The 24,928-nt window shown below is 55.3% G+C and overlaps 1 protein-coding gene across 26 annotated transcripts in view; it reads left to right on the forward strand.

The window, feature by feature from the left end:
- Positions 1–19,089, forward strand: part of LOC100591041 (poly(rC)-binding protein 3) — an 89,682-nt gene extending 70,593 nt beyond the window's left edge. For 4 of the 26 annotated variants that reach the window (XM_030806247.1, XM_030806236.1, XM_030806224.1 and 1 more), the window contains 6 exons: positions 7,459–7,537; positions 8,326–8,385; positions 11,785–11,837; positions 14,956–15,037; positions 16,562–16,724; positions 18,273–19,089. In XM_030806247.1, the coding sequence (XP_030662107.1) occupies positions 7,459–7,537; positions 8,326–8,385; positions 11,785–11,837; positions 14,956–15,037; positions 16,562–16,724; positions 18,273–18,309 (474 nt within the window). In that variant the 3' untranslated portion in view covers positions 18,310–19,089. Of the gene's footprint in view, positions 1–7,458; positions 7,538–8,325; positions 8,386–9,069; positions 9,226–11,784; positions 11,838–14,955; positions 15,038–16,554; positions 16,725–18,272 lie in introns of those variants that run through there. The other 22 variants (XM_030806238.1, XM_030806225.1, XM_030806229.1 and 19 more) reach the window with 12 other exon arrangements.
- Positions 19,090–24,928: the final 5,839 nt, after the last annotated feature.

Below are 24,928 nucleotides of genomic sequence, written 5' to 3' on the forward strand. Positions count from 1 at the left end.
TGGCTCTCTCCTGCGATCCCAGCACTTTGAAAGGCCAAGATGGGAGGATTGCTTGAGCCCAGGAGTTGGAGACCAGCTTGGACAAAAGAGCAGGACCCCATCTCTACAAAAAAATACAAAAATTAACTGGGTGTGGTGGCACACACCTGTAGTCCCAGCTACTCAGGAGGCTAAGGTGGGGTGGTTACCTGAGCCCCGGAGGTCGAGACTGCAGTGAGCCGAGATTGCACCACTGCACTCCAGCCTGGGAGGCAGAGCAAGACCTTGTCTCAAAAAAAGAAAAAATACCCTCATATATACAAATCTTTATTTCTATTCTTCCAGGTCTCCTAATCACTCCCTTATTTAACGTCCCCATCATTTAAAGGGGATGTCGAAAGCAAGCAAAAATACAAACATGTTAGAGTTGACGAAGAATTTGCCATGTAGGCTATTTTAGATGAGCCTTTGCACCAACCCTGTGAAGCAGATCTCAGGACCGTGGGGCCAGTTCCACACACAAGGAAGTGGAAGCTCTGAGAGGTGCCTTGGCCAAAGCTAATGAGCCAGGGAATTGGAGGCCTTGGCACAGCCGCCCAGGCAGCTGGACGTGAGCAGCAAATGTGCAGCAACGCTGGGAATCAAGTGGACACCAGTATCTGCTAAGAAGCTGGTTCTTCAGTGAAGGAGTCGTGGGGAAATTGTAGAAAGGTGTCCTTGTAAGTGGGAGCCAGGGATGGGAGGCACGGCCAGATCCTGTGCTGGACGCAGCCCTTCATCCCAGCTGCACAATCCCCAGGACTCTGTCGGTGCCACGCATTTCCCCTGGACACATGAAGGGCACGCGTGGGCTCTCGTGACAATCTCATGCACTTGCAGAGATTTGGGCAGATCGTTGGAGAGTGATTTCTCCTCCCCCTTGTTCTGTGTCTCCCTCTGGAATCCTGTGGGGAGGTGGGTGAGGGGTCCCCTCACCATAGTGAGAGAGTAGTCAATGCCACATGCCCTGGGCACGTGCTGAGGGGCCCAGCCTCTCTCACTCTGAAGCCTGGCACCTTCCAAGACCTTGCAGCTGCAAGTGGTGCAGAGGCTTGCCCATGGCCCCACCTGCTGTCAGAGCTGTGCTACTGCAGCCACTCCTTTCATGAAACAAGAGGTCCAGGCAACCCTCACTGCTGGCTGGAGTTCCATCTTTCCTTTGTTGGAACACCCCATCCTCTGCAGGGCCCCAGTGGCGTGGCTCTCACACGCCGTTCTTCCCAGCTTGCCCTTCTCAGAACCAGACTTTGCATTTTTACAGGACCCTCGGGCGACTCACTGGCCCATGGAGGTCTGAAAAGCACTAGTCAGGAGGCCTGAGAAGGAAGAACATGCAGCCAGTTGGAAGCTCAGGGGAGACATGGAATGGAGAGAGAAAATTCCAAGAGACACACAGAGAACCTTCCAAAATTAGAGAAACCATCAACAATTCCCAAACAGGATAAACAAAGAGAAATCCATCTTAGAAATATTGAAGGAAGACTACATAACACCAAAGACCAAAATCAAATCTTAAAAGTAATCAGAGATAATATGACAGAGGAACAACAGTGAGAAATTTGGTTGACTTCTCATCAGCAACTTTAGAAGCCAGCAGATGGTGGTATAATCAAAGAACATAGTTGTCAGCATAAAATTCCATCTCAAGGGAGGATCTTCCAGGGACCTACAGGTAGCTATTTGTAGACAAACTGATCTGACCAGCAGGCCGCAGCACATGATCTTCTGATGGATGCCCTGTGGGAAGAAGGAAAACGATCCCAGAAGGAAGGCTGGAAACGCAAAGAAAAGTGTGCACATTTGGTAAACAAACATCATCTGTGAACTCACTAATGCGCTTGTCTGATTCACAGGATTGACACAACAGTCGAGTGGATAGAAACAGTACACGTAAGATCGGGTGTGCGTGAGGAGATGTGAACACCTGGAACAGTCGAGTGGATAGAACCAGCACACATAAGATCAGGTGTGCGTGAGGAGATGCGAACACCCGGAACAGTCGAGTGGGTAGAAACAGCACACGTAAGATCGGGTGTGCGTGAGGAGATGCGAACACCCGGAACAGTCGAGTGGGTAGAAACAGCACACGTAAGATCGGGTGTGCGTGAGGAGATGTGAACACCCGGAACAGTCGAGTGGGTAGAAACAGCACACGTAAGATCGGGTGTGCGTGAGGAGATGTGAACACCCGGAACAGTCGAGTGGGTAGAAACAGCACACGTAAGATCGGGTGTGCGTGAGGAGATGCGAACACCCGCAGGTCTCTGTCTCATTCCACTAGAGGGTGAAGACACCGCGTGTAGACTCTCAATGCACACGTTAAAGTTTCAATGACCACAACAACAAAGGAGTCCGATATGTAACCTCTGGGACAGGACAGGGGAAACAAGTGAGGGGAAAAATTATTAATCCAACAGAAGGAAAGGAGTGAAATAAAAAAGAAACTCTGGAAAAGCAGGACAGTTAGAAAACAAGTGTCAAAAATTAGTCTAAACATGTGGATGATTGTGATCAAAGTAAAATTACAAAATTCCAGTTAAGAAGCAAAGGCTGCCAGACTGTATTTTAAGCTGAACAAATAGGCAAGCAAACAAGCAAAAAATAATTTTTTTGTTTTTTTTTCTTTCAAGAGACACACCTAAAGCATAAGGACCCAGAAAAAATGAAAGAATGGAAAAAGGCTAAGGAATATGCAACAAAATAAACTGGTGTACCAATATTAACATCAGTAGGGGGAAAAAACAAGACTTTAAGAGAAAAACTTTAGTCATTATATGTTGATAGAAAATTCAGCTCACTAGAAGATAGAATTCAAAATTTATACATGCATACAACATAGCTTTAAAATATATTTTAAAAAATTGAGAAAACAGAGAATTTGACAGACATTATAGCAAAAACTTGGCACACCTCTCTTTCCATGAGTGATAGGTCAAGTAGACAAGTGTGAAGAAGGCATCAACAGAACCACCCGTGATCCTGACGTGATTGACATATCTTGAACACTACACCTGCCACAGCTGTAGAATTCATGGAGACATTTACAAAACCTGATCACATACCAGCCCATAAAGCACATCTCATCATCTTTCAAAACATGGAATCGTATGGACCACACTCTCAGCACAAAGCAATTACAGTCATGCACCACATGACGGTTCAGCCAACATCAGACCACATAGACGATGGTGACCCCATGAGAGTATAGTGGAGCTGAGAAATTCCTGTTGCCTGGTGACCTTGCAGCTGACCTGAGGTTGCAGTGCAGCGTGTTACCCCCATGTGTGCTGCTGGTGCAAACCCACTGCACTGCCAGCCGCCTAGCCGTCTAGCACCTGCCGTTAGGCACAGCTCGTCATTCTAAATAACACTGATAAACAACTGCGTTACTGGTTTGTGTATTACTATGCTTTTTATCATTATTTTAGTGTATTCCTTCTAATTATCTAAAAAATGTTAGCTGTAAAACAGCCTCAGGCAGATTCCGCAGGAGGTGTCCAGAAGGAGGCACTGTGATCATCGGAGATGACTGTGTCAAATGGTGTGGTTTGGGTGCAGTGGGAGACAAGCAGACTGGATCAGACATGAGAGCCCAGGATCCCTCACACAGGAAGGAAGCCGTCCAGGAGACTTGGACGAGACAGAGCTGCCCACAAGAGCCTGGGAGAGGGCAGATGCTCCACACAGTGCCAGGACGGTGGGTCAACCACGTGGGGAAATTGATCTTTACTTCCTGCCATAAACAAAAATCATTTCCCATGTGTCAAGAACTCCAACACAAGACAGAAGAATTTAGCAGTTTTAGGAGAAAATATAGAAGAATGTCCTATTCTCAGGTGAGGGGAGGATTTCTTAAAATGTAAGCACAGACCATAAAGGAAAATACTGGTGAGTTCAACTATATTAAATGTTAGAATACTGTTTCTCATAAGACACCATGGGAGAGTGGGGAGAAGATCTGTGCAGCAGGAATGACAGACAGGATGGCATCTGAAATGCTGGGGTGCTCTTGGGAAGTCAGCAGAAATCAAGCAATAAGAAAAATGGGCGAATGACAAACAGGTATTTTGCTGGAGATGAAATAGAATGCAGGTTAGAACCACTGTGGTGGGGGCCTGTTTCTTGGCCTGAGTGATAGTTGCATGGGTGCATTCATTTTGTGATAATTCATTGAGTTGCATCTTAAATGCTTGTAATTAGTTGTCTATGTGTTAACATTCTGAGACAATGTGAAATAGAAAAGACAGTTTACAGAGAAACATCAGCAATGGGATACTTCCCCTGCCCACCCTCCTGCCCTCCTCTCCCTCCCTCTCCCCCTCCTCCCTCCCCTCTCCGTCCTCCCTCTCCCCCTACTTCCTCCCCTCCTGTCCTCCTTCACTCTCCCCTCCTCCCTCCCCTCCTCTCCTCTCCCTCTCTCTCCCCTTCCTCCCTCCTCTCCTCTCCCTCCCTCCCTCTCCCCCTACTTCCACCCCTCCTGCCCTCCTCTCCCTCCCCTTCTCTCCCTCCCTCCCCTCTCCTTCCTCTCCTCTCCCTCTCCCTCCCTCTCCCCCTCCTCCCTCCTCCCCTCTCCCTCCCTCCCTCTCACCTGCCTACCTGACTTTCTTCCCCTTTCCTCTCAGTGGTTTGGAGGTACTGCTGAGAACCAAAAGCCTCATTTTTTTAGCAGGGCAGAATTTTCCCAAAAAGTGGAAGGCCCCTTGGCACTTAGTCCTGTTCCCTCCTTTAAAAAATGTGGAAATTGAGTCCAAACGAGGTGCAGTGGCCTGACTGATCCCGGGCAGAGCTAGGGTGAGCACCCGCCCATCCTCTCCACAGATGCTCCCAGCACCACCCTGTGCTAGTCCAGGCCTCCCTAGGACGTCCCGTACATTTGTAGGTGGGGAGGAGAGAGATTTATTTGCTAGTGTGGTCATTTCTTCGTAAAAAGCCAAAAACTTATCGGGAGACATTTTTGTCATCCACAGCCACAGTTGCTGCTCACTCACATCCATTCCCCCACTTTAAAGTTCAGGGAACTGAGGCCTGGAGACACCAGGCCTTCCTATCACCACAGCCACAGGCTGGGCCATCTTGGAGCCGACTCCAACCCCTGTAGAGCCCAGGGGCGCCCCTCCCCTGTGCCCCATTCCCTGGCCATGGGGCAGCTCCTGAGCCCCACTAGGAGTCGGGGGTTTGCGGATCCTATCTGGGCCATTCAGCGTCCTGTGACTGTGGATGAATTTGCCAGGAGTGTCTCACCCTGCCGTGGGCGATCTTGCCTGCAGTTCTCCTACCCGGGCTGGGACACTTGCAGTCTTTCCTGAAGTGCCCTGTCCAGGTGGGGCGCCTTCACTAGGACCCCAGATGCGCCTGCTTCCTCCTGCTGCCCCCGCAGGGCCTCGCGTATCTCCTCGCGTATGTCCCGGTGACTTCAGCTGGTGTCCTTGGGGCAGCGTGTCCCCCACAAGCTCTCCTGGTACCCTCGTCAGGGGCTTCCACACACATCCCCTCAGATAACCCAGCACGCCCGTTCACGTTACATCACGTTACGTCTGCCAGCGCAGATGCCACCCACGTTGGAGCTGGGGTCAGAGGACAGCCAGGAAGGCAGAGAGGCCTGGGCAGGGCCTGCTTTGTAGATGTGCCCCTGTGTAAGTGCTCACCAGATGTGTCTGCAATGGCAGATGCTCAGGGAGCAAAGTCAGGCTGCAGCGACAAACACCCTACAATCTCATTGCTCTCCACTGAATGCAAAGGTGTGCCAGAGGCCATGGGCTTGCCATGGGGACCAGACCTCATCCTGTGGGAGCAAGAAGAGGCCAGATGGGCTGCAGCACACCAGATGGCCCAGTCTTGCCAGGCCTGCCCTGCCCCCCAGCCCAGACCTGGCTGCAAGGCCAGGGGTTGAGGAAGGGCGGAGCTGGGGAGCAGCCCCCCGATCCTCCCAGGATACTAGGTACTGAGGAAGGAAGGGCCTTTATCTTGACTCTGGGTGAACTCTTAGGGGACGGCTCCCAGCTCCTGAGAGGCCAAGTTCAAACCCACCCAGGAGCACACAGCTGGGAAAGCGCTGGGACCACAGTCGCCACATTTCTAACTGTGCTCCCTGGTGTCAGGGAACCCAGGTTCTGGGGTGGCCAGGGCAAGCATGGGGGTCTGGTCGGGTGCTCAGCAGCCGGCCTTCTCACGTGCAGACGGCAGCTCTGCTCCAAGCGCCCACACCCCCCAGCATTGGTGGCCTCTGTGGCAGCTTCTGCCACCCACACCCTGTGCAGTGAGGAAGCTGAACTGCCTGCCTGGCTGTGGGTCGTAGGGGTCCACACACAGCCACACTGGGATGCGTTTGGGTTGAATGTTCTGAAGGGAAAATGCTGGGGAGGTGGTGCCCTCCCCGAATGTGCCACCTCCCCCGCCTGCCAGGCAGCGCCACAGAGGAGCTTTGCCCGGTGTCCTCCTGAGCCCCAGGACACCCTCTGCAGCACCCAGCCTTGACAGCCCCACGGGAGGCCTGCGGCTCCTGGGAAAGCCAGGCCTGGGGAGCACCATGCCCTCTGCTGAGCAGCCCTGGGCTCTCCAAACGGTGGAAGAATTTTGAGCCTCACCTTGCCACATTTACCATTATCTTCTGCTATTTTTAGCTTTTATTTAAGAAATAAGGCTCAGGTAAAATAACTTAAAAAATGGCATCGAAGCCCCCTTGAAAAGTCTTGTGGCCCGATGATGGGAGGAGAAGGGCTGGGGGCAGCCTGCAGGGACCGGGGACACAGGCGGCCCCCAGCTGAGGGCCCAAGGCGTCCCTCCCTCATGCCTTCCACAGAACCTTCTAGCACTAGTGTTCTGTAATCCCAGGGAAGGCAAGACGCTCCTGGAGGTGACTAAAAGGTAGGTGTGTGGCCCCTCGGGTGTTCCCCTACCCCAGGTCACATCATGGGTAAAGCAAGGCCCTGCAGGGGAGGGGAGTGGGCCAGGCCTAGCACAGGGTGAGACCAGGGCGAGATTTGCAAACTCATGCCTCTGTGGATCCCACAGGGGCTAGGCTGATTTTAGTGACTAGTGACTTGCCCTTGAATCTCCCAGAAGTGCAGCTGGTCTTCCTCTGTGGCTCCCGGACTCCCCCAGACTCTCCATGGCCCACTGGCCCTGGCCTCCTGTCCACACCAGCCGGTGAGAGGGAGGCTGGGCCTGTCCAGGCTGGAGCTGCCAGGGAGCCAGAGAGCCAGGGAGAGAAGACAGCGGCTTCCGGAGCTGCCCTCTGCACGCCGGGCATTGGTCTGCTCACAGCCTAGACTCCATTGGCTTCCCCCAGGCCAAGTCCTTGCATTCTCTTGCGTCTGCCATGTGTCCGCATGGCCCTCTTTCTATCTATCTGTGCAAAGTTCTGTTACTGCCGTTTTAATTTGGTGTGACTTGTACTCGATGACAATAACCTTCTTAGCTCTCATGTCCCTCCTACCCCAGCAGTTGACCAAGCTCCACCAGTTGGCCATGCAGCAAACCCCCTTTCCTCCCCTCGGACAGACCAACCCCGCTTTCCCCGGTACGTACCCAGCCCTTTTCTCACCTCCTTCTCTTCTCACCTGGGGACTTTCTCTTTCTGAGCTCTGTTATTCGGTGCAGTGTATAGAACAGGTGCAGTTGGAGTTGTGAGTGCCGGTGGTGCAGGGTTCACATGCAGCAGGCTTGCCGGGTCTGGGGCCAGGGACAGGGTGGGGGCGGGAGGTGGGTCTCGCTCCCACTGTGGGGGGCTAGTTCACCTTACAGCTGGCCTTGCCATAGCCTTGCTCGTGAAGAGACGTCTGCCCACCGAGGGTCTGCGCTTGCTGGGCCGTGCCCTGTGCTGCCCGCAGTCTGTCCTGGATGGCCCTTCCTGCTGAGCGTACACTGGGCCACCCTGGAGGCTTTTCTCTCCAGGAGTGAGAGCACAGCAGACGTGGATGCTCTTCTGCAGGAAGCCACTGCGTATCCCAAGGTGGCACCCAGCCCTGCCCCAGGAGAGCAATGACCCGTGTCAGCCCTAGCCCAGTCGCTGTCATGAGGCCATCAAGAGTGGCCATCCGTGGCAAGCCCACCCTGCCCCTGGCATGCCTGGCAGTTGGGTGTCCCTCCCTGCAGAGGTAGCACCATGCCTGTGGACAATCCCCCTCTCCTCCTGGCGTGCCTGGCAGCTAGGTGTCCCTCCCCGCAGAGGCAGTGCCATGCCTGTGGCCATGGCCGGAGAGAGCGTCGGTGCGTGCGCCAGTCATATTTTGAGCTTCCCTAGTTGAAGGGACCCTGCTTATCTCCTTGAGGGCAAAACATTAAACCTGTCTCTTCTTTGCTCTCCAGGAGAAAAGCTGCCTTTACACTCCTCCGAAGAAGCTCAAAATCTGATGGGCCAGTCATCAGGTAACACAAAGCCACACTGACAGGAGAGCAGGCCAGGGCGGCAGAGCAGAGCCCCAGTGGGAGGAGGTGTGGGGGCCCTGCTGCCGCAGCAGTTTACAGCTTCCGTGGGAAGCTGTGGACCAGCCTCAGGTGCTGCCAAGGGCGTGGGTGGTGCCATGCTGCCACCGTGGCTGGATGGTGGGGCCTGAGGTGCTCAGAGCAGGGCACCCCGGCCATGGGAGGTGGCCGTGGGAGCAGGAAACAGAGGGTCTCAGCATGGCGCGCTTTGGAAACGGGTTTTGTAGGACTGTGAGCAAACCCTTAAGGAGGAAGATCAGTCTGTGCTGGATTTGCCTGCACCCCTCCCACCTTGCATTAAAATGTTCATTCCTCAGATACTGTGGGGTAGCACATAGATTTGTAGATTCAGTGACCGAGGCCATGAAACAGACACAGTTGTTTGCCTGGGGCTTGGCGGGTTCCTAGGTGCCCGTGAAGAAGATGCCACACATGCACCACTCCTTGTGGCTCCATGTGTGTATGGCCGGTGCCACAGTGGCTTCCTGGTGGCCAGGCAGGTGTCCTGTGACGACCCTCCCCTCACCAAGGCCCTGGGGACTGCAGTGCACACACATGCCAGCCACAGCAGGGTTAAATTGAGTGGGCAGCAATGGGAGGTGTTTGTGGCCTCTTTGAATGCTGCAGCCAGGAGACTTCCAGCGTGGGCTTGGACTGCAGGTTGGGGCAGGCTCCTTTACCCCTGGTACCTGGAATGTCATCATCTTCATAAGAAACAGACTCACCTGGGCCATGCTGTCCTGAGATGAATGAACACCTGGGCCATGCTGTCCTGAGATGAACGAACACCTGGGCCATGCCATCTTGAGATGAATGAACACGTTGGCCATGCCGTCCTGAGATGAATGAACACATCGGCCGTGCCATCCTGAGATGAAGGAACACAACGGTCATGCTGTCCTGAGATGAATGAACACCTGGGCCATGCCGTCCTGAGATGAATGAACACATCGGCCATGCTGTCCTGAGATGAACAAACACCTGGGCCATGCCGTCCTGAGATGAATGAACACATCAGCCATGCTGTCTTGAGATGAATGAACACATCGGCCATGCCATCCTGAGATGATGAATACATCGGCCATGCTGTCTTGAGATGAATGAACACATCAGCCATGCCATCCTGAGATGAATGAACACATCAGCCATGCCATCCTGAGATGAATGAACACATCAGCCATGCCATCCTGAGATGATGAATACATCGGCCATGCTGTCTTGAGATGAATGAACACCTGGGCCATGCTGTCTTGAGATGAATGAACACCTGGGCCATGCTGTCCTGAGATGAATGAACACCTGGGCCGTGCTCTCTTGAGATGAATGGACACACCAGCCATACTCTCCTGAGAGGGATGAACACCTGGGCCTTGCCGTCCTGAGATGAATGAACACATTGACCATGCTGTCCTGAGATGAATGTCCTGGTTATGCAGGCATTTCTTTATATTATTTGCTTAACTTTAGTGCCCTCCTAGGAAGATTTCCCATACTTTCCTCCCTTCAATCAAAATATCCCAAGTTCAACAGGTCTATTCATCTAAGGTCTACTCTATTCATCTCTTCTAAGGTCTATTCATCTCTATTCATCTAAGGTCTACTTTGTTCAGGAATTCCTGTCTAGGACTCAGCCAGGACCAAGGAAATCTTTTCAGTGACATTTTAAATATCACTGTTTATGGAATGTGTATAGATAGTTGAATAACCAAATAAGTGTTGTTTTGAAAGTATCTTTATTAAAAGAATATAAAGAACAGAAACTCTAGGCTTATATATGCAAAAGAAAAATAATGGAGAATTAGAGATGAATCGGTTCATTCAGCACCAACTGATCCCCTCCTGTGCTGGACGGTCCCACAGGACCACGTCTGCCCGGTAGGATCACTCCCTGCCAGGGAGACTGGCTGGCCACAGTGAGAGGATCCTCTGGTTGGTGGTGCCAGTACCATAAGACAAGATAAGAGGTGGCATTGTGGACAAACTGCCCCACCCAGGGCCCAGGGAGGGTGTGGCTGGCAGGGATGGGGCAGGGCAGAGGTGGTGGGGAGGAACAGGAGCTGTGTGGCTTTAACATGGAGTTGGGGGACACAGGAGGCGCCGTGAGGAAGTAGGAGCTCATTGGGAGTCTCCAGCCATTGGAGGTGCATTTTGGGGACCCCTCTGGTCTGTCTGGAACCTAGGCTGAGGGGCACAGCAGAGGCAGGAACCAGCAAGAGGGGAGCATGGGGGTGGGAGGAGGGCTCCCCAGTCTGGGGTATTCTGAAGGTACATCAGCCGGGCCTGCGATGGTTAGGAGGGGTGGATCCCGGGGTCTCCAGGGCCCAGGCTGAGCTGCAGAATCCGAGTCACAAGAACCACATGGGGCTGCAAGGGGAAGAGCAGAGTGTCAGCGTTAGGCTTGCGGGTTGGAGCCGCCACTTGTTCAGGAAATGGAAGTGCTGAGCACGAAGAGCAGAGCAGCCTCTGGCCCCTCCTGTGCCAGTACTCACGGGGCTTGCAGCCTCCAAGCAAGAGCAAATCTTGGACTTGAACTCTGAGAGGTTGTCTTTTATCTGATGGTACTAAGTGGAGATTTGTAAATGTAAAAACTTAGGCTTGATGATCGATTAGACCCATATCGTCACTCTTCGACAAAGAAAGGTATCTGTATAGAAATGTGCAACTTCATTTTTGGCTCGGTGATGCCGTTAGGTCTCCTTGCTCCAAACTGGAAGAACTACCTGGTGGGCCTGAGCTGTCTGAGCCAGGCTATATGCAGACAGAGTTACATCAGAATCGGAATGAGAGGCAACTTTGCATGCTCTGCCATCTGCTGTTCCCTGCAGCAGGCCGAGGGGTGTCACAGGGAGGTGGGGCACTGTCGGGTAGAGCGGTGTGGGCCTCAGAACCAGTGGGGTCTCCTGAGAACTAAGGGAAAATGGGCACTCAGCATCAGTGTGACCAGCATGGCCTGTGCCCTGGGTGCTGCACAGAAACCGTGAGACATGCTGGATGGCCCTGCCCTTCAGCCGGGGGCCCACCAGGGTGGCTTTCCAAGGTGTCACAAGAGAGTATACAAACATGACGGGAGTGAAGTCACGCTGCGCACAAAATGAAAGAAACAAAATGTCCCACTTGGGTCTCTCTTTCCTTCTTTTGTGAGAAGTTGGGACTAAGGAAATTGGGTGGCAGTTTGGGACTGGAAGCTCATAGGATCCTGGCCCTCTGGGCTGTGCTGACCCTCACACTTGGGCCAGCTCTACAGCCCTGTCTCACTTGACCCAGGAGAGTGGGGGCCAGGCACTGGAGTGTGACTGTTAGCAGCCTTCCACCAGCCTAACCATGTCCCCTTGGTATACCCAGGTCTGGACGCAAGCCCACCGGCCAGCACTCATGAGCTCACCATTCCCAATGATGTGAGTATGCCCCCTGTACCCACCTGTCCCTGGGTAGAAACACCAGGCACAAGTGGCTGTCAGCTCTGCTGTCCTTTAGGCAGAGGGACCCACTGCTTGGTAATGCCTTTACCACCCCAACCCCACTGTTTGCTCTGTGTCCTCCCTCCTTTCCTTTTTAAAGTGGGTTTAATGCCCATAAAAAGTTATGTGCTTTTACATACCTAAGATGTTGAACAAGCAACAGGCTAAAGGGGACTTCAGCTATTAATCAGCAGTCAGATGAGAGTTGGGCTGAGAACCCATGTTGCTGTGGAGGCACTGCCCTGGTACGGGTCAGACCTTGAAGAACAAGGTGGCCCAGGAATGCTCTAGAGTGGACCCACCCGCAGTATTATCTCCATGGGCCCTGGCCCCTCAGGAGGTTTGGGATTCTCCATGAGTTGGCTCCAACAGACTTGAAGTTGGCTGGATGTCACAGACTCGTCTAGATTCCTTCTAGCACTCCTCAGTCCCTTCATGCCTTCAGCATACCTGAGGGTGTGGCCTTACGAGCTCCCTTCAACACACTCAGTCCTCCCCAGAGTAAGCACGGGTCTTGAGGATAGAGAGGACTATTCTCTGAATGCTTGACTTATCCACAAACTGAGAGACCAGGGAGGGCATGGGCCACATGTCCTTGAGGGATAGCTACCAGAGCAGCAAGCAGAGTCCCTGTGTGGGCTGTGGAGATGGCTGCCCCACTTACAGCTCAAGCGTCCAGGAGCCTTTTCTGCCCTAGAGCTGTGGACTTTGGGAACCTTCACTGTTGCCCCTTTACACCTGCTGGGCAGGAAATCTAAGCCCTGTTCCTTCCTTTCATACAAGTTGACCATAGGAAGCACAGATTTGGCAGTTCAGGGAGATCACCAGTCCTGTGTGTGGAAGATGGACAGTGGAGCAGGAGAAAAAGAGGCAGAAGAGAGCAGGGTCGCCAGAGGAGCGGACCATGAGGCTGTCTGGCTGGTGCCACTGACCCACCTGAAGAGCTGTCTTCATTTGAGCCCCTCACGGCAATGTGCACTCTAGGCCTTCTTCTGTCCCGGTTGCTGGTCAGGCACAGAGTCCCCATGTCTGCTAAAAGAAGTTCAGGACACTCATACTCCAGGCAGCTTTGTGGTCCAGCCTTCTGGCATCCCCAAGGATTTCTGAGGTTGGCCCAACTTGAAAGGCAGCAACACAGAGCCATCTCCCCAGGTGTGGGGTGGCACAGCCAACTGGTCCCTGCATTCTTGGAGGGAGGGGATTTTTCCCCAACCCTTTCCCTCACTGCAGTGGTTCCTTGAGCATTTGGCTTCTGGCATCCTCCTGAGTCTTTTCCTCCAGGCAGTAAAGCCACCAGGCTTTTCCTTTGGGGTTTTCCTTCTTTGGTGAATCAGTGTTCACTAACACCAGGTTTGGTGCTCTTATCCAAACACTCATTTAAAATGGAAATGAGCTTTAAGAGGATGAGACATCGTTGGAGAGCTGGTCAACCTGTTTCCTGGGGTCCCCTTTGTACAGACGGATGCTGGTTTTCCCAGCTCTTCATCACTCACTTCCCATCCTCCTCCTGGGGATCTTCCTAGGGAAGAGACCCACTTCTCAGAAGGAAGGCTGCTTCCTCTTATCCCAGTGCCTTTGGGTACAGCCTTCCACGCTTCTTCATGGAAAAGGCTGTTGACGACACTGTCAGGGGGCTTTCACCAGCACCCGCAGATTTCATGGGGGATGTATCTGGGCTGCACCAAAGCTGATGTTCCTCACATGGTGGCTGCCTGCTACCTTCTTGGAGAAAAGGAAGAAATAAAATGGGTGTGCTTGTTCTGAACTTGCCTGTCATCTCGTCCGAGTCCGTCTCTGGGGCACAGTTGGATCATGCTGCCTCAGTGTTCCTGCAGAAAGACACTGCTTGGAGGCAGGGACTCCTGAGACTCACAGGCTCCCCAGCACGGCCACTGGGGACACAGGCCAGTCCGAGGGCCCCAGCCCTTTTGTTCCCTTTCTGACCATCACTATGGGCCTCCCTCACCACCTATTTCAGTCCTTGCTCTTGGCCATGCAGGCACTGGTGCCTGTGGTCACCCCTGCTCTGCCCTAAGCAACCGTCACCCACCCACCAAGGCTCATGCGCGTTTCCTTGGTTCTTAGCTGCAGAATCAGCCAGGCCTTCTGCTGGGGAAAGGAATCTAAGGTGTCCAACAATGGTCTCTAGGAGGAGAGGCTGCAATGGGAGCTGTTACTGCAGTTCCAGTGGAATTTGGCATTGACATCTGATTAGGAGGGGCCACATTATTTCAGAATATTTCCATCATTCTTCTTTGAATTTGCAATGGAGGCACACAAGGGTGAGGAGAGAGGAGGAGAAGAGTCTGCTAACTGCTGGCAGGGTTCACAGGTGCAGGTGGGGCCAGGTGGGAGGTGCCCTTGGGCTGCAGGGCTCAGCCTAGAAGCCATCTTCCCCTGCACTGAGCCAGCCGGCCTAGGGCAGGGCAGGTGAAGGAGGTCCAACCTCCCCACATTCCCTTCTCATGGCGGAGAGTGCCAGTACAGAAGTCACAGTGCTGTTCACCTTGGCATTTGTGGTTAGGTGGGCATGCCCTGGCTGCTCAATGATGTCCCATCAGCATTCAGACCCCACAGCTGTGTGCAGAGGAGGGGAAAGGCCTGTGGCAAAGGCAGCACCCTCCAGAGCCTGGGGAGAGGGGCACACTGAGCAGCACATCACAGGGAGCAGAGGGAGAGGGCGGGGTGAGAGCAGGAGGGGGATGCGTGCCAGGGCACAGCTGGAGCGAGGCAGTTAGAAGACAGGGGCAGACGGTTAAGAGAAGAGGGTAGGCCCTTTGTGCAGGAGGGGCAGGGAGATACTTCCTCCAGCAGGCTCCAAGGAAAGATCCAACAGTACATGTGCATGAGGCTTTCAGTGCTGTGCACTTCAGCAGACACCACACGCTCCAGCGCAGAAAGTGCCAGGGAGGAAAGTTGGCTGCGTGCTGGCCAAGGAGGGGTATAGGAAGTGGGGCAGTGTGAAAGCCCAGGAGCTCTCCCTCCTGGATGTTGGCATCTTACAGGGACCTGTGGTCATGCTGCCAAGTCAGCCACGTTCCCCCTCCCCACACAGGCCATGCTGCTGTCCCTGGCCCCCATCAGAGATGAGCCCTTCAGATCTCTCTGCCACCAGGGAGGAGGATGCAGCCAGGCAGGTGAATGTGGCCATGTGCCAATTAGGAAACCACCCTCCTGACCCCAGGGGCACACTCAGCACCACACACAGGCGTGAGCAGCGAGAGGGCTGGACTGTGGGTGGGGCCTTGGGAGATGTGGGTGGGGCCTGGGAGATGTGGGTGGGGTCTGAGAGGTGTGGGGGAGCCCAGAGATGCAGCAGGAGATAGAGGACTCCCAGCAGCCCTGGATTCTCTAGAGTGGGGGTCTCTGTGGATATCTACAAAGACTGAGGGTTCTGTAGTCCAGTGAGACAGCTGTCATTTCCTAGGTAACCAGCAGAGGTGGCCTCTAAGGTGGGCAGAGTTGAAACACCATAGGTCTCCTCAGGGACAGGGGCTGGCTGGCAGGGCACCTGTGTCCCACCATGGAGCTGCTGCTCACCCCACAGACCGAGCCCCTTCACGCTTGGAAGTGGATGTCCCTCCTGCATGCCGCCACATGGCCCAGCCCAGCCCTTCCATCCAGCATCTCACTGGCATAAGGACGGAAACCTGCTCCTGTCACTCAATTTCACCACCGTTCTGACACCCCAGCAGCCTCACGGGAGGTGGAAGTGGACTCCGCCTCAGGGCCCTCGGGGACCCGTGTGCCCAGCTGCCCTCCTGGCGCCCTGTGCTGGGTACCCTCCAGTCTGGGGCTCTCTCTGCCACAGGTCTGGCCACGTCTCTTTCCTGTGCAAGCTCCAGAGCTCTCATCCGTGGCCTATGCGTGCATGGAGGGACTCCGCTCCGTCCAATGGTGGGCATTGAGAGATGCCATTGGCTCCTGTGCAGTCTTCTCTGGGGGCCCGAATTGTCCCTGAGGCCCCTCATGGCTGCCCCATACGCCCCGCCCTCCTCCCTCAGCTGCTTCAAGGAGCACCCTCGTTCTTGATGACCGCCTTGGCCAGAGGCCACTATGTTCCATCTTTAAACAGGGGTCCCAACGGGGGAATGAAAGGAGGCGCCTGAATGGCCTCAGAGTTTAAGTTCAGCAAAAGCCAAGTTTTAGGCAGCAGCGAGTTTTGCTCTGGCTTCAAGCACACATTTCTTCTTGAGCATTTGTGATGCTGCCTGTCTGGGCAGAACTGGTCTCCCTGGGATGCGGCCAAGAAGGCGCAGACACCGCTAGGCCGTGGTGGAGCCTCCCTGCTCAGCCCCTGGCTGCCACCTGTGGGTCGCTCCTGGACCCCGGGGTGACCAGTGTGGAGCGCCCAGGCCGAGTGACTGTGGCCTTTTGGCTGGGTGGGCCTCCCACAGGAGTGGGGAGCAGGGCGGCTCTGAGAGGGGCCAGCAGAGGCACAGGTGCTCTCAGCCTGACCTCAGGCAGGTGGCCTGGATCAGGCACCACCTGCAGGCAGGGGTGGATGGGGCCTCTCCGGGGTGTTGAGCTCAGGGCTTGGGGCAGAGTCCAAGGCTGGCGGCCTGTCCCACAGGCCCCCTCGGGCACGCTGCCCACAGGCTTCAGGGGTTGGCTTGGGCTCTTCTCTAAGAAATCCCCCTGTCCTTGTTTCTAGCTAATAGGCTGCATAATTGGACGCCAAGGGACCAAAATCAATGAAATTCGACAGATGTCTGGAGCTCAGATCAAAATCGCCAACGCCACTGAAGGGTCATCAGAGCGTCAGATCACCATCACGGGGACCCCGGCCAACATCAGCCTTGCCCAGTATCTCATCAACGCCAGGTGAGCAGCTCCCAAGGGCCTCTGAGAGACGCCCAGAAAGGGACGCGCCAGCCGTCGTTACATCTCCTGGACGGTCGGGGGGTGGGAGGAGGCACAGTCTGGGCCATACTCTGCCTCCCTTTCTGCCCCCTCTGCTCCAGGCTGGATGGTGGGGACAGGATGGGATGGTGACAGCCTCCATGTAGACACGGGGCCGCCTCACTCTCCCAACCTCCCACCCGAAGCGTCTCCAGGGACAATCCCGGAGGCTAGAGAGGAAGGCAGGTGCTCCCGTGGCCCCAGACAGGTGGCCAGACCTATCCTGGAAGGCCTGACTCTTGTCCGCTCAGAGGTCTCCAGAAAGACCAATGTTTGGGGACTTTGCTGTTTTGCCTCCTTTTTCATTCTCATGGAAACTTGTAGGGATGGGCAGGACAGGACTCTGCAGGCCGCTTCCTTCCATGGGTCCCTGTGCACGTGGGAGGGTCTAAAGCCACCTGGGCCCCTGTGACTGCACCCCACTCGGCCTCAAGCCAGTGCCCCACCCCCGCCAGGCATGCCGTACCACCAGGCCCCCCGCCAGGCATGCCGTACCACCAGCCCCGCCGGCCTCTGATGTAAGGAACATCCCTCCTCCCTCCCCAAGGATGTCCTACTGCAAGAGCCCTGAGCTGGGCTTGTGGGACGGGACGGGACGGGATGGGACTGGAGGGGAGGAGAGGGGAGGGGAGGGGAGGAGAGGGGAAGGGAGGGGAGGGGAGGAGAGGAGGGGAGGGGATGGGACGAGATGGGACTGGAGGGGAGGAGATGGGAGGAGAGGGGAGGGGAGGGGAGGAGAGGGGAAGGGAGGGGAGGGGAGGGGCCTCTGGGTGGACACAGCCCTGCATGGGCCTGGAACCCCTGTCCCGGTGACCCTTCTCCTACCTGCGCGCCCAGTGAGTGGGTGAGGGGCTGCCTGGAGAGGACGAGGACACCCCCTGACTTTACCCACTGATGCCCCGCTGGGCTTCTGCCTCGATCCAGAGCCAGATTGGGCCTCTTTCCATCCCTGTGGCCACAGGCCCATGGGCAGGAGGCTGGGCAAAGTGCAGCGTTGGCAAACCCAGGGCGAGCCTGGGGACGGGGCTGGTCAGGGAGATTCCCGCCTGCCAGACCGCATTACTGACAGCCCCACTGGGACCCGTGCTTGGGGCCAGATGGCTCTTACCCACATACACTTACTCCTGTGGCAACCAAAGCCCCTTCTCAGATGCCAGGTGTGAGGCTGGGAAGGCCCTGAGCACCCCCAAGGGCCGACCCGGGGCTGTGTCGGGGGCTCCACATGGGGAAGGCCTCAAGCCCCCATGCAGGGCTGGCTCACACACCTGGCGTGGTGATGGGCGTGGCGGGGACCAGGGTGGGGAAGAGGCCTGTGTGCTCTGCTGTGGTCTCCAGCTCAGGACCTCCTGAGCTGACCGGGACGGCCTGTCCCAGTGAGCACAGAGGCCACACAGCCCGGCCTCACGTCTGCCCACTGATGAGGGTGTTTGTTGTGACCGTCTCTCCCTCTCCTGCCTTTGTCTGTTCCAGGCTGACGTCCGAGGTCACCGGGATGGGCACGCTCTAATCCTACCAAGCACCCTCCCCCCGCGTCACCCACCTGCCAGAGCCCAAGGCCCCCGGCTCTTGCACTCTGTACAGCCCACCTTCCCTGCCTCACAGATACCAATAGAGAGGTTTTCTTAATTCACAAAAGGACGTATGCCATGGAGAAACACACCCGCGCACACAGCCGCTCTCTACAGAGACTGCAGGCTCCACCGAGTCCCCCTTCAGTGTTATTTATGACACGCCGAGTCCCCCCTTCAGTGTTATTTTATTTATGACTTACGCTCCAGTCTGCCCATGCACCGGCATGCAGTGTTAATTATTTTAGAAATATTGTTCCTTGGTGTCAGCGTAGCTGTCTGTCTTAGGAGTTGGGTCGGCGTTCCGACAGCACTTCCTGTCCACCCTTCTCCTCTGCCATCCAGAACTCTCCAGAACTGTTGCCTGAGACCCCTCCTCTCTACACAGCCCTGCCGTGCTGACTCGGTTTCCCCTCAGAGCCAGTGTTGTCTGGGCTCGAGTTTCTGCCCCAGGTTGTGTGCTGGAATCGGGGGGTGGTTCTCCTGCCACCCATGGGGAGCACCAGGAGAGGAGGGTCATGGAAGATGTTGGGGCTTTGACCCCAGGAGTGGGGTGGAGGGCAGAGCCTGCTGGGGGCCCTGCCTTCACAGAGATGCCGCATGCTGGGAAGGCTCTTGGGGTCCCCTGAGCGTCTTCCAGGGTGGCTGGAGAGCACAGACACGCCAGGGAGCCCCCTCTGTGCTCCTCAGAGTTCAATAAATGTCGTGGCCCCTCCTCACCGGCTCTGGCTTGTCTCTGCGCCCCCCAGTGCGCCCAGGCCCCGGCACTTCCTTCCCCTGGGGAGACATTGCCCTGAGCCCAGTGCTTATCGAGAAGCCTGGGTTTCTTCTCACACACAGATACGATTTCATTCCCCCTTTCCACAACACACGTAAGCACTTCTATTTGTACTTTGGCAAAACTACTTAAAATGACAAACACAAAAACACCATTCTTGCCCAGGCACCAAAATGCCAGTTCCTAATTCATGAGACTTACTCCTCTATAGCCGTTATGGGTAGCAGAGGCCATGCCCGGTGACCCCCAGTGCTTCCACAGGTGGAGCCTGTCTGCCTCACACCTGCTTGGGGACAGTCCACGTGGCTCACTTGGCAGCCTGTGCTCACCTTAAGAAGCCTGGCTGTGCCCCTGCTCAATCCTGAAGCCCTGGGTGTGACTCAGGCCCTCCCCTCAGGTGATTAATCCCTAACCCAGGCCCAGGGAATGGGGGGAGCCCCCAGGTGATTTATCAGGAAGGACAAGACGTGGGATGGAGGGGGAGCCAGGCACCGGGGAGGGCAGGACTCGGGGGCTCCTGTCCCAGCTCTGCAGGCTCAGGGCACCACCTCCACACCTGGATCCTGGTGTTCACAGGACCTTCTAGAAGGTGGTGGGCCTGGGGTGTGTGGACAGACATGGCTCAGTGACCCCTCACTGGAGGTGTCTGTCAAGAGTCAGCAGGCCCAGGAGGATGGGAGTCTGGCCAGAACCTGGGGAGCCTCCAGGGGCCCAGGACAGCCTGCCCCAGGCTCCTAACCAGCCACAAGGCACCCACTCACAGGAGCGCCTTCCTGCCTGATCAGGCAGAAGCCGCCCTGTTTCCCAGACTCCACCTGGCCTGCCTCAGCTACCTGGCCCGTGTGCCGGCCTGGAGGGCCCTGACCCAGCCTCCTGGACACACTCCTTGCCCACCCTCTGCCCCCAGGAGGAGGCTTGCTGGAGTGAGCCCAGAATGGCACCTGGGCACACATGCTGGCACCTTAGGACTTAGGTTCCCGCCGGTGGGGCCCAGACACCAGGATGCGGAAGACACAGGCCTTCCTCAGCACCTGTGTCAGCGGAGATGGTCAGTCAACAGCGTGGGTACAACTGACAATGACAGACGCCCTGGAAATGAGGCACCACGAGAAGAGAGGAATCAAAATGTGATGATCATGGAAGGATCCCTAGAAAGTGCAGGCTGGGCAGGACCTAAGAAGGTAAGGGGTTAGTTGCTCACTCATCTGGAGGAAGAACAGCAGGCAGTGGAGCATTCCTGGTGGTGGGGGGCACTCCAGGTAGAGGGAGCACTCCAGGTAGAGGGAGCACTCCAGGTAGAGGGAGCACTCCAGTTGTGGGGAACACTCCAGGTGGGGGGGGTCACTCCAGGTGGGGCAAAAACTCCAGGTGGAGGTGGGGAGCACTCCAGGTAGAGATGGGGAGCACTTCCGGTGGGGGGAGCACTCCAGGTGAGGAACACTTCAGGTGGGGGGAGCATACTAGATGTGGGGAGCACATCAGGTGCAGGGGCAGCCAGAGCTGGGGTGGAAGGGAGCCCAGAGCAGGTGAGGAGGGGAGACGGGAGCTGGAGTAGCAGGGTGGGGGTTGTGCAGAACTCTCAGCCCCTCAGGACTCGGGAGGACAGAGGCACAGCAGAATCCAGAGCCCCAGCTGAGCGTGAAGGGGCCCGAGTGGGGACTCAGAGCCAGGGACCAGGCTCCAAACCAGAGCTGGAGGCATCCTGTCACTCAGGGCAACTCACAGGGCAGTGCCACCAGCATTGGTTGAGCACCTGTGTGGGCCTCACAGGAGGCACTGGACTCTCCTGTGATGGGAGACGCACAAAGTGGCAATTCTCAGTTCTAAGCAATCAAGTGAACATGAGCCTCACAGCCCTGCAGGTCAGCGGTTCCCATCCTGCGCCTTCTTACGTCTCCAGCAACCCAGCACCCGGTGCCCCTTCCCCACAGTGTGAGTCCCGGCTCCACGCACAACCACATGGTCAAGGCTTCGGGCTGAGGAAACGTACAAGCTTAGAACAAGGGGCGCTGAGGCACCCCAGCCCCGGTGGGCACGCATCATGGGCGTGGGAAATGTGGCTGTTAGCTTCTGGAAGCCTATGGCCGACTCTCCATCTAGCCCGGGCACTGGCATCTGGCCCAGGGCCACAGGTCACACCCTGTCACTTACAGCGAGTGTCCCCAGGTCGCCAGACATCCCCGCACCTCGGTGTCCTGTGGACACAGCAGGATCTATGCCCCCTGCTTCCTCAAGGACAGTGGGGTGTCTGTGACTGTCAGGAAAGGGGCAGGAATTGGCTGACTCCAGTGGCGTTAGGTAGATGCTCACAGTAATTGGAAAATAATTGGACATTCTCATTAAGCAGCGCATGTACCCAGGGCTTTGTCAGAAGGGTGACATCTGAGTCCCTCAGTTGCTGAGACTGAGAAATGAACAGACAACAGAAATGGGTTGCTCACAATTCCAGAGGCAGGGATGTCCGAGATGGAGGCGCTGGGTTCTGTGTCTGGTGAGGGCTGCTGTCTGCTTCCAAGGGTGCCTTGTTACCGTGACCTCGAGTGGAGGAACACTTCGCCCTCGCGGAGCAGGCCGGAGGGCTCCCTTCAGCCTCCTGTGGAAGAGCATTCGCCACCTCATCACCTCACAGAAGGCCCACCTCTTCCTACTGCTGCATTGGGGATTACGTTTCAACGTGAATTTTCAGTGGCCTGCATGCAGGCTACACAGGAAGTAGCTTGTGGCCATGGTGAACAGACCCCACAGAGGCCCCGGGACCCCCACCTCAGCATTGGAAGACCCCCTCCCTGGGGCTGTGGGAGGGTCTATGAGTTGCTTCTGACCTGTAGGATGTGGTAAGGGGCCAGGATGTCACTCCCTGGCACTGCGTAAGGCTCCAGCTCCCCTGCTGGCATTAGAGAAGCAAGCAGCCATTTTGGGTGCTAGAATGGCCGCGGGGACTCTCTGCCTCTGGAGGTGGACTGCAGGCACCTCTCCGAGCGAGCTTAGGAGCCCCAGCTGACAACCAGCCAACACCTGAGCGCTCACTCCTGCAGCTGCAAGGAAATGAATTCTGCCAACAACCTGGGTGGGCCCAGAAGTGGGTTCTGCCGCAGTCCAGCCTCTGCATGGGACTGTGACCACCGGCTCCCCGATGGCAGCCTGGGAGACCCTGAAGAACAGAAGCCAGCTGAGCTGAGCCGACTCCTGACCCAGGAACTGTGAGTTAATACCTGGGTGCCTTCGGTCATTTGATACACGGCTGCAAAACTAAGGCAGTGGCCAGACACGTCACTGGCACTCCCTCCTGCTTCTGCATTCTGTAAGCTCGTGGGCGGGTTGAGGTCAATGGGTGCTCCTGGGGTGGCGGGCGTCCCCAGCAGGCTGGGCCTGTCCCCAGAGGCTCTTTGGCCCATGTGACCTCGGATCAACACATCCCCCTGGCATGGGGCTCTCCGTCTGAGGGCCTGCTTGGCATGAGGAAGTCTCTGGTGTTGAACGCCATTTTCACAGCGAATGATGGGCCGGCATTCGTCCTAGAATAGGCAGTTTGGGTCTTGTGAAAATTTGACCATTTGCAATTTTTTCCAAACGTTCTGTTTGAGAAGCATCGCACTGTCCATTGTTGACATATCTGAAAATCTTACCGGGACCATGATTTTGTAAAATCAAGCTCCCTGTCACAGGCCATGGGAAAAGACGCTGCCGTTGCAAAGTCGAATTCCAGGCGGCCCTTGGACGGCACAGCGGAGCTTCTCTTGCTGTTTTAACTGTATCTTCTTTCTGTCCTTTGGTTTCCAGAATACAAGTCTTCTTTTGTCTCATCATTTTCTTTTCCTTCTTTGTTGTCATTGTAATTATCTGTATTTTCTTGGCAACAACTGCCAATCACGAATGATTCTTCTCTGTATTGTTGTGGTCATGACCCTGGAGCTTCCGGCTTCTGGTGTCAGCAGCAGAGTTTTGCTGTGTTTTGCTTTGTTTTTAATATTTTGAGGCCCCAGGATTTTGCTTCTTACATTTAGCCTCCGGTCGATTCCTTCCTGCTCATCGAGTCTGAATCATGGCGTGAGGAATAATTCTGAAACATAATATGGTACTATATATTATGTGTGTGTGTGTGTGTGTGTAAAGCCATATGTAAGAGCAATTCAGATGGGTTTTTTTGTTGTTGGTGGTTGTTTGAGATGGAGTTTTGCTCCTGTTGCCCAGGCTGGAGTGCAGTGGCATGACCTCAGTTTGCTGCAACCTCCGCCTCCCGGGTTCAAGCAATTCTCCTGCCTCAGCCTCCTGAGTAGCTGGGATTACAGGCACCCGCCACCACGCCCGTCTAATTTTTGTATTTTTAGTAGAGACAGGGTTTTACCATGTTGGCAAGGCTGGTCTCGAACTCCTGACCTCGTGATCCACCTGCCTCGGCTTCCCAAAGTGCTGGGATTACAGGCGTGAACCACTGCACCTGCGCTCAGATGGGTTTTTAAACTCCAACTGCCTAATAGTACTCCAGTTACATACCACTGTATTCACATATGTAGGGATGTGGGGAGGGAGCTTTGTCACTGAAGTATTGATATTTGTCTCTTCATGCCATTTGGCGTGCCATGCATTAGTGCAGATTTGCCGCCATTTCATCCAGAACTGCCAGTGTGTATGAGGACAAGACACAGCAGACGCAGCAGGTGTACCGAGCTGTATGGAGCCCGTGGTCCCAGCAGGGTGCGTCTGCTCCGTGGAGCTGCAGGTGTGGCCCTCCGCACCCACTGCCTGTGTGATGGTGTGCTCAGCACTACCGGCCCATTCCCAGGGGGAGAGGGTTCTCCTGTGGCCACAGTGGGAATTCCGTCGCTTGCTGACAGAGGCACATGGCTGAGGACTGAGGGAATTTCCCACCAATCGGCTTTCGTGCTGAACCGTTTGAACTTTATTCTCCTCCATGACCCACATATCCTAAAGCCGTCAAGGCCGCTCTTTGCCTGTCTCCTGAACAGAGGCTGGGCTCTGCATGATCCGTCTTCCTCCGGAGACTTTGTCCAACCCTCCGGCTCGCATTGGGATGGATCACCTTCATCTCACTGAAGTTGGGCTGGACTTTGTGAGGCTTACTCCGCTCCCAGGTCACCCCCGCTTAGGGCAGAGTGCCCAGGGCTGCCTCTGGGTGTCCACTGGTCCTTCCTCCTGGGTGGGTTTTGAACTTGACTTGTCGTCTGCCCAGCACCATTAGACCAGAGCTCTGTCCAGCTTTGAGCAGTTTTCTGCTGGTCTTCGTAGCCTTCTGTTGCATGAGGTTCACGAGCTGCAGATGCCTGGCCGAGCGAGCCAGTGGTACATGGTACTTCGGGTCTGCCGCTGCACCTCACAGGCCTCTCCTCTCTCCAGGACCCTAGCCCCTCTCCTGAGGCTGCTGCAGAAGCCCTCAAGCATCACAACAGATTTTTTAAAATTCAGCTTTTGAAATTGTACTTGCTGGGGATGTTTGTCTGAGTAAACGCCATCACAGAAGTGCCGGCCCATGAACTCAAAGGCTTTCAAAGCATCTCATGGTTGATGTAAAAATCTCACGAGGCAGCTTTCATTTTCTAAAAATTAATGTAATAAATATACTAATACTTAGTAGACGAATAAACTGTTCTCAGGAACGATGGCGACATCCAGTCAGTGGCCACCTCTTGTTCCTGGTGGATATCACTTAGCACCAGTTTTATAAAACAGAGGATAACGTCGCAGGACTGGCCGGCCTCAGAATTGTCCAGGGTTTGGACACATGGAAATCCAAGGCATCCTGCAGCTCAGCCATGAGAGTT

Source organism: Nomascus leucogenys, chromosome 25 (assembly GCF_006542625.1).
Source record: "Nomascus leucogenys isolate Asia chromosome 25, Asia_NLE_v1, whole genome shotgun sequence".
Classification (NCBI taxonomy): domain Eukaryota; kingdom Metazoa; phylum Chordata; class Mammalia; order Primates; family Hylobatidae; genus Nomascus; species Nomascus leucogenys.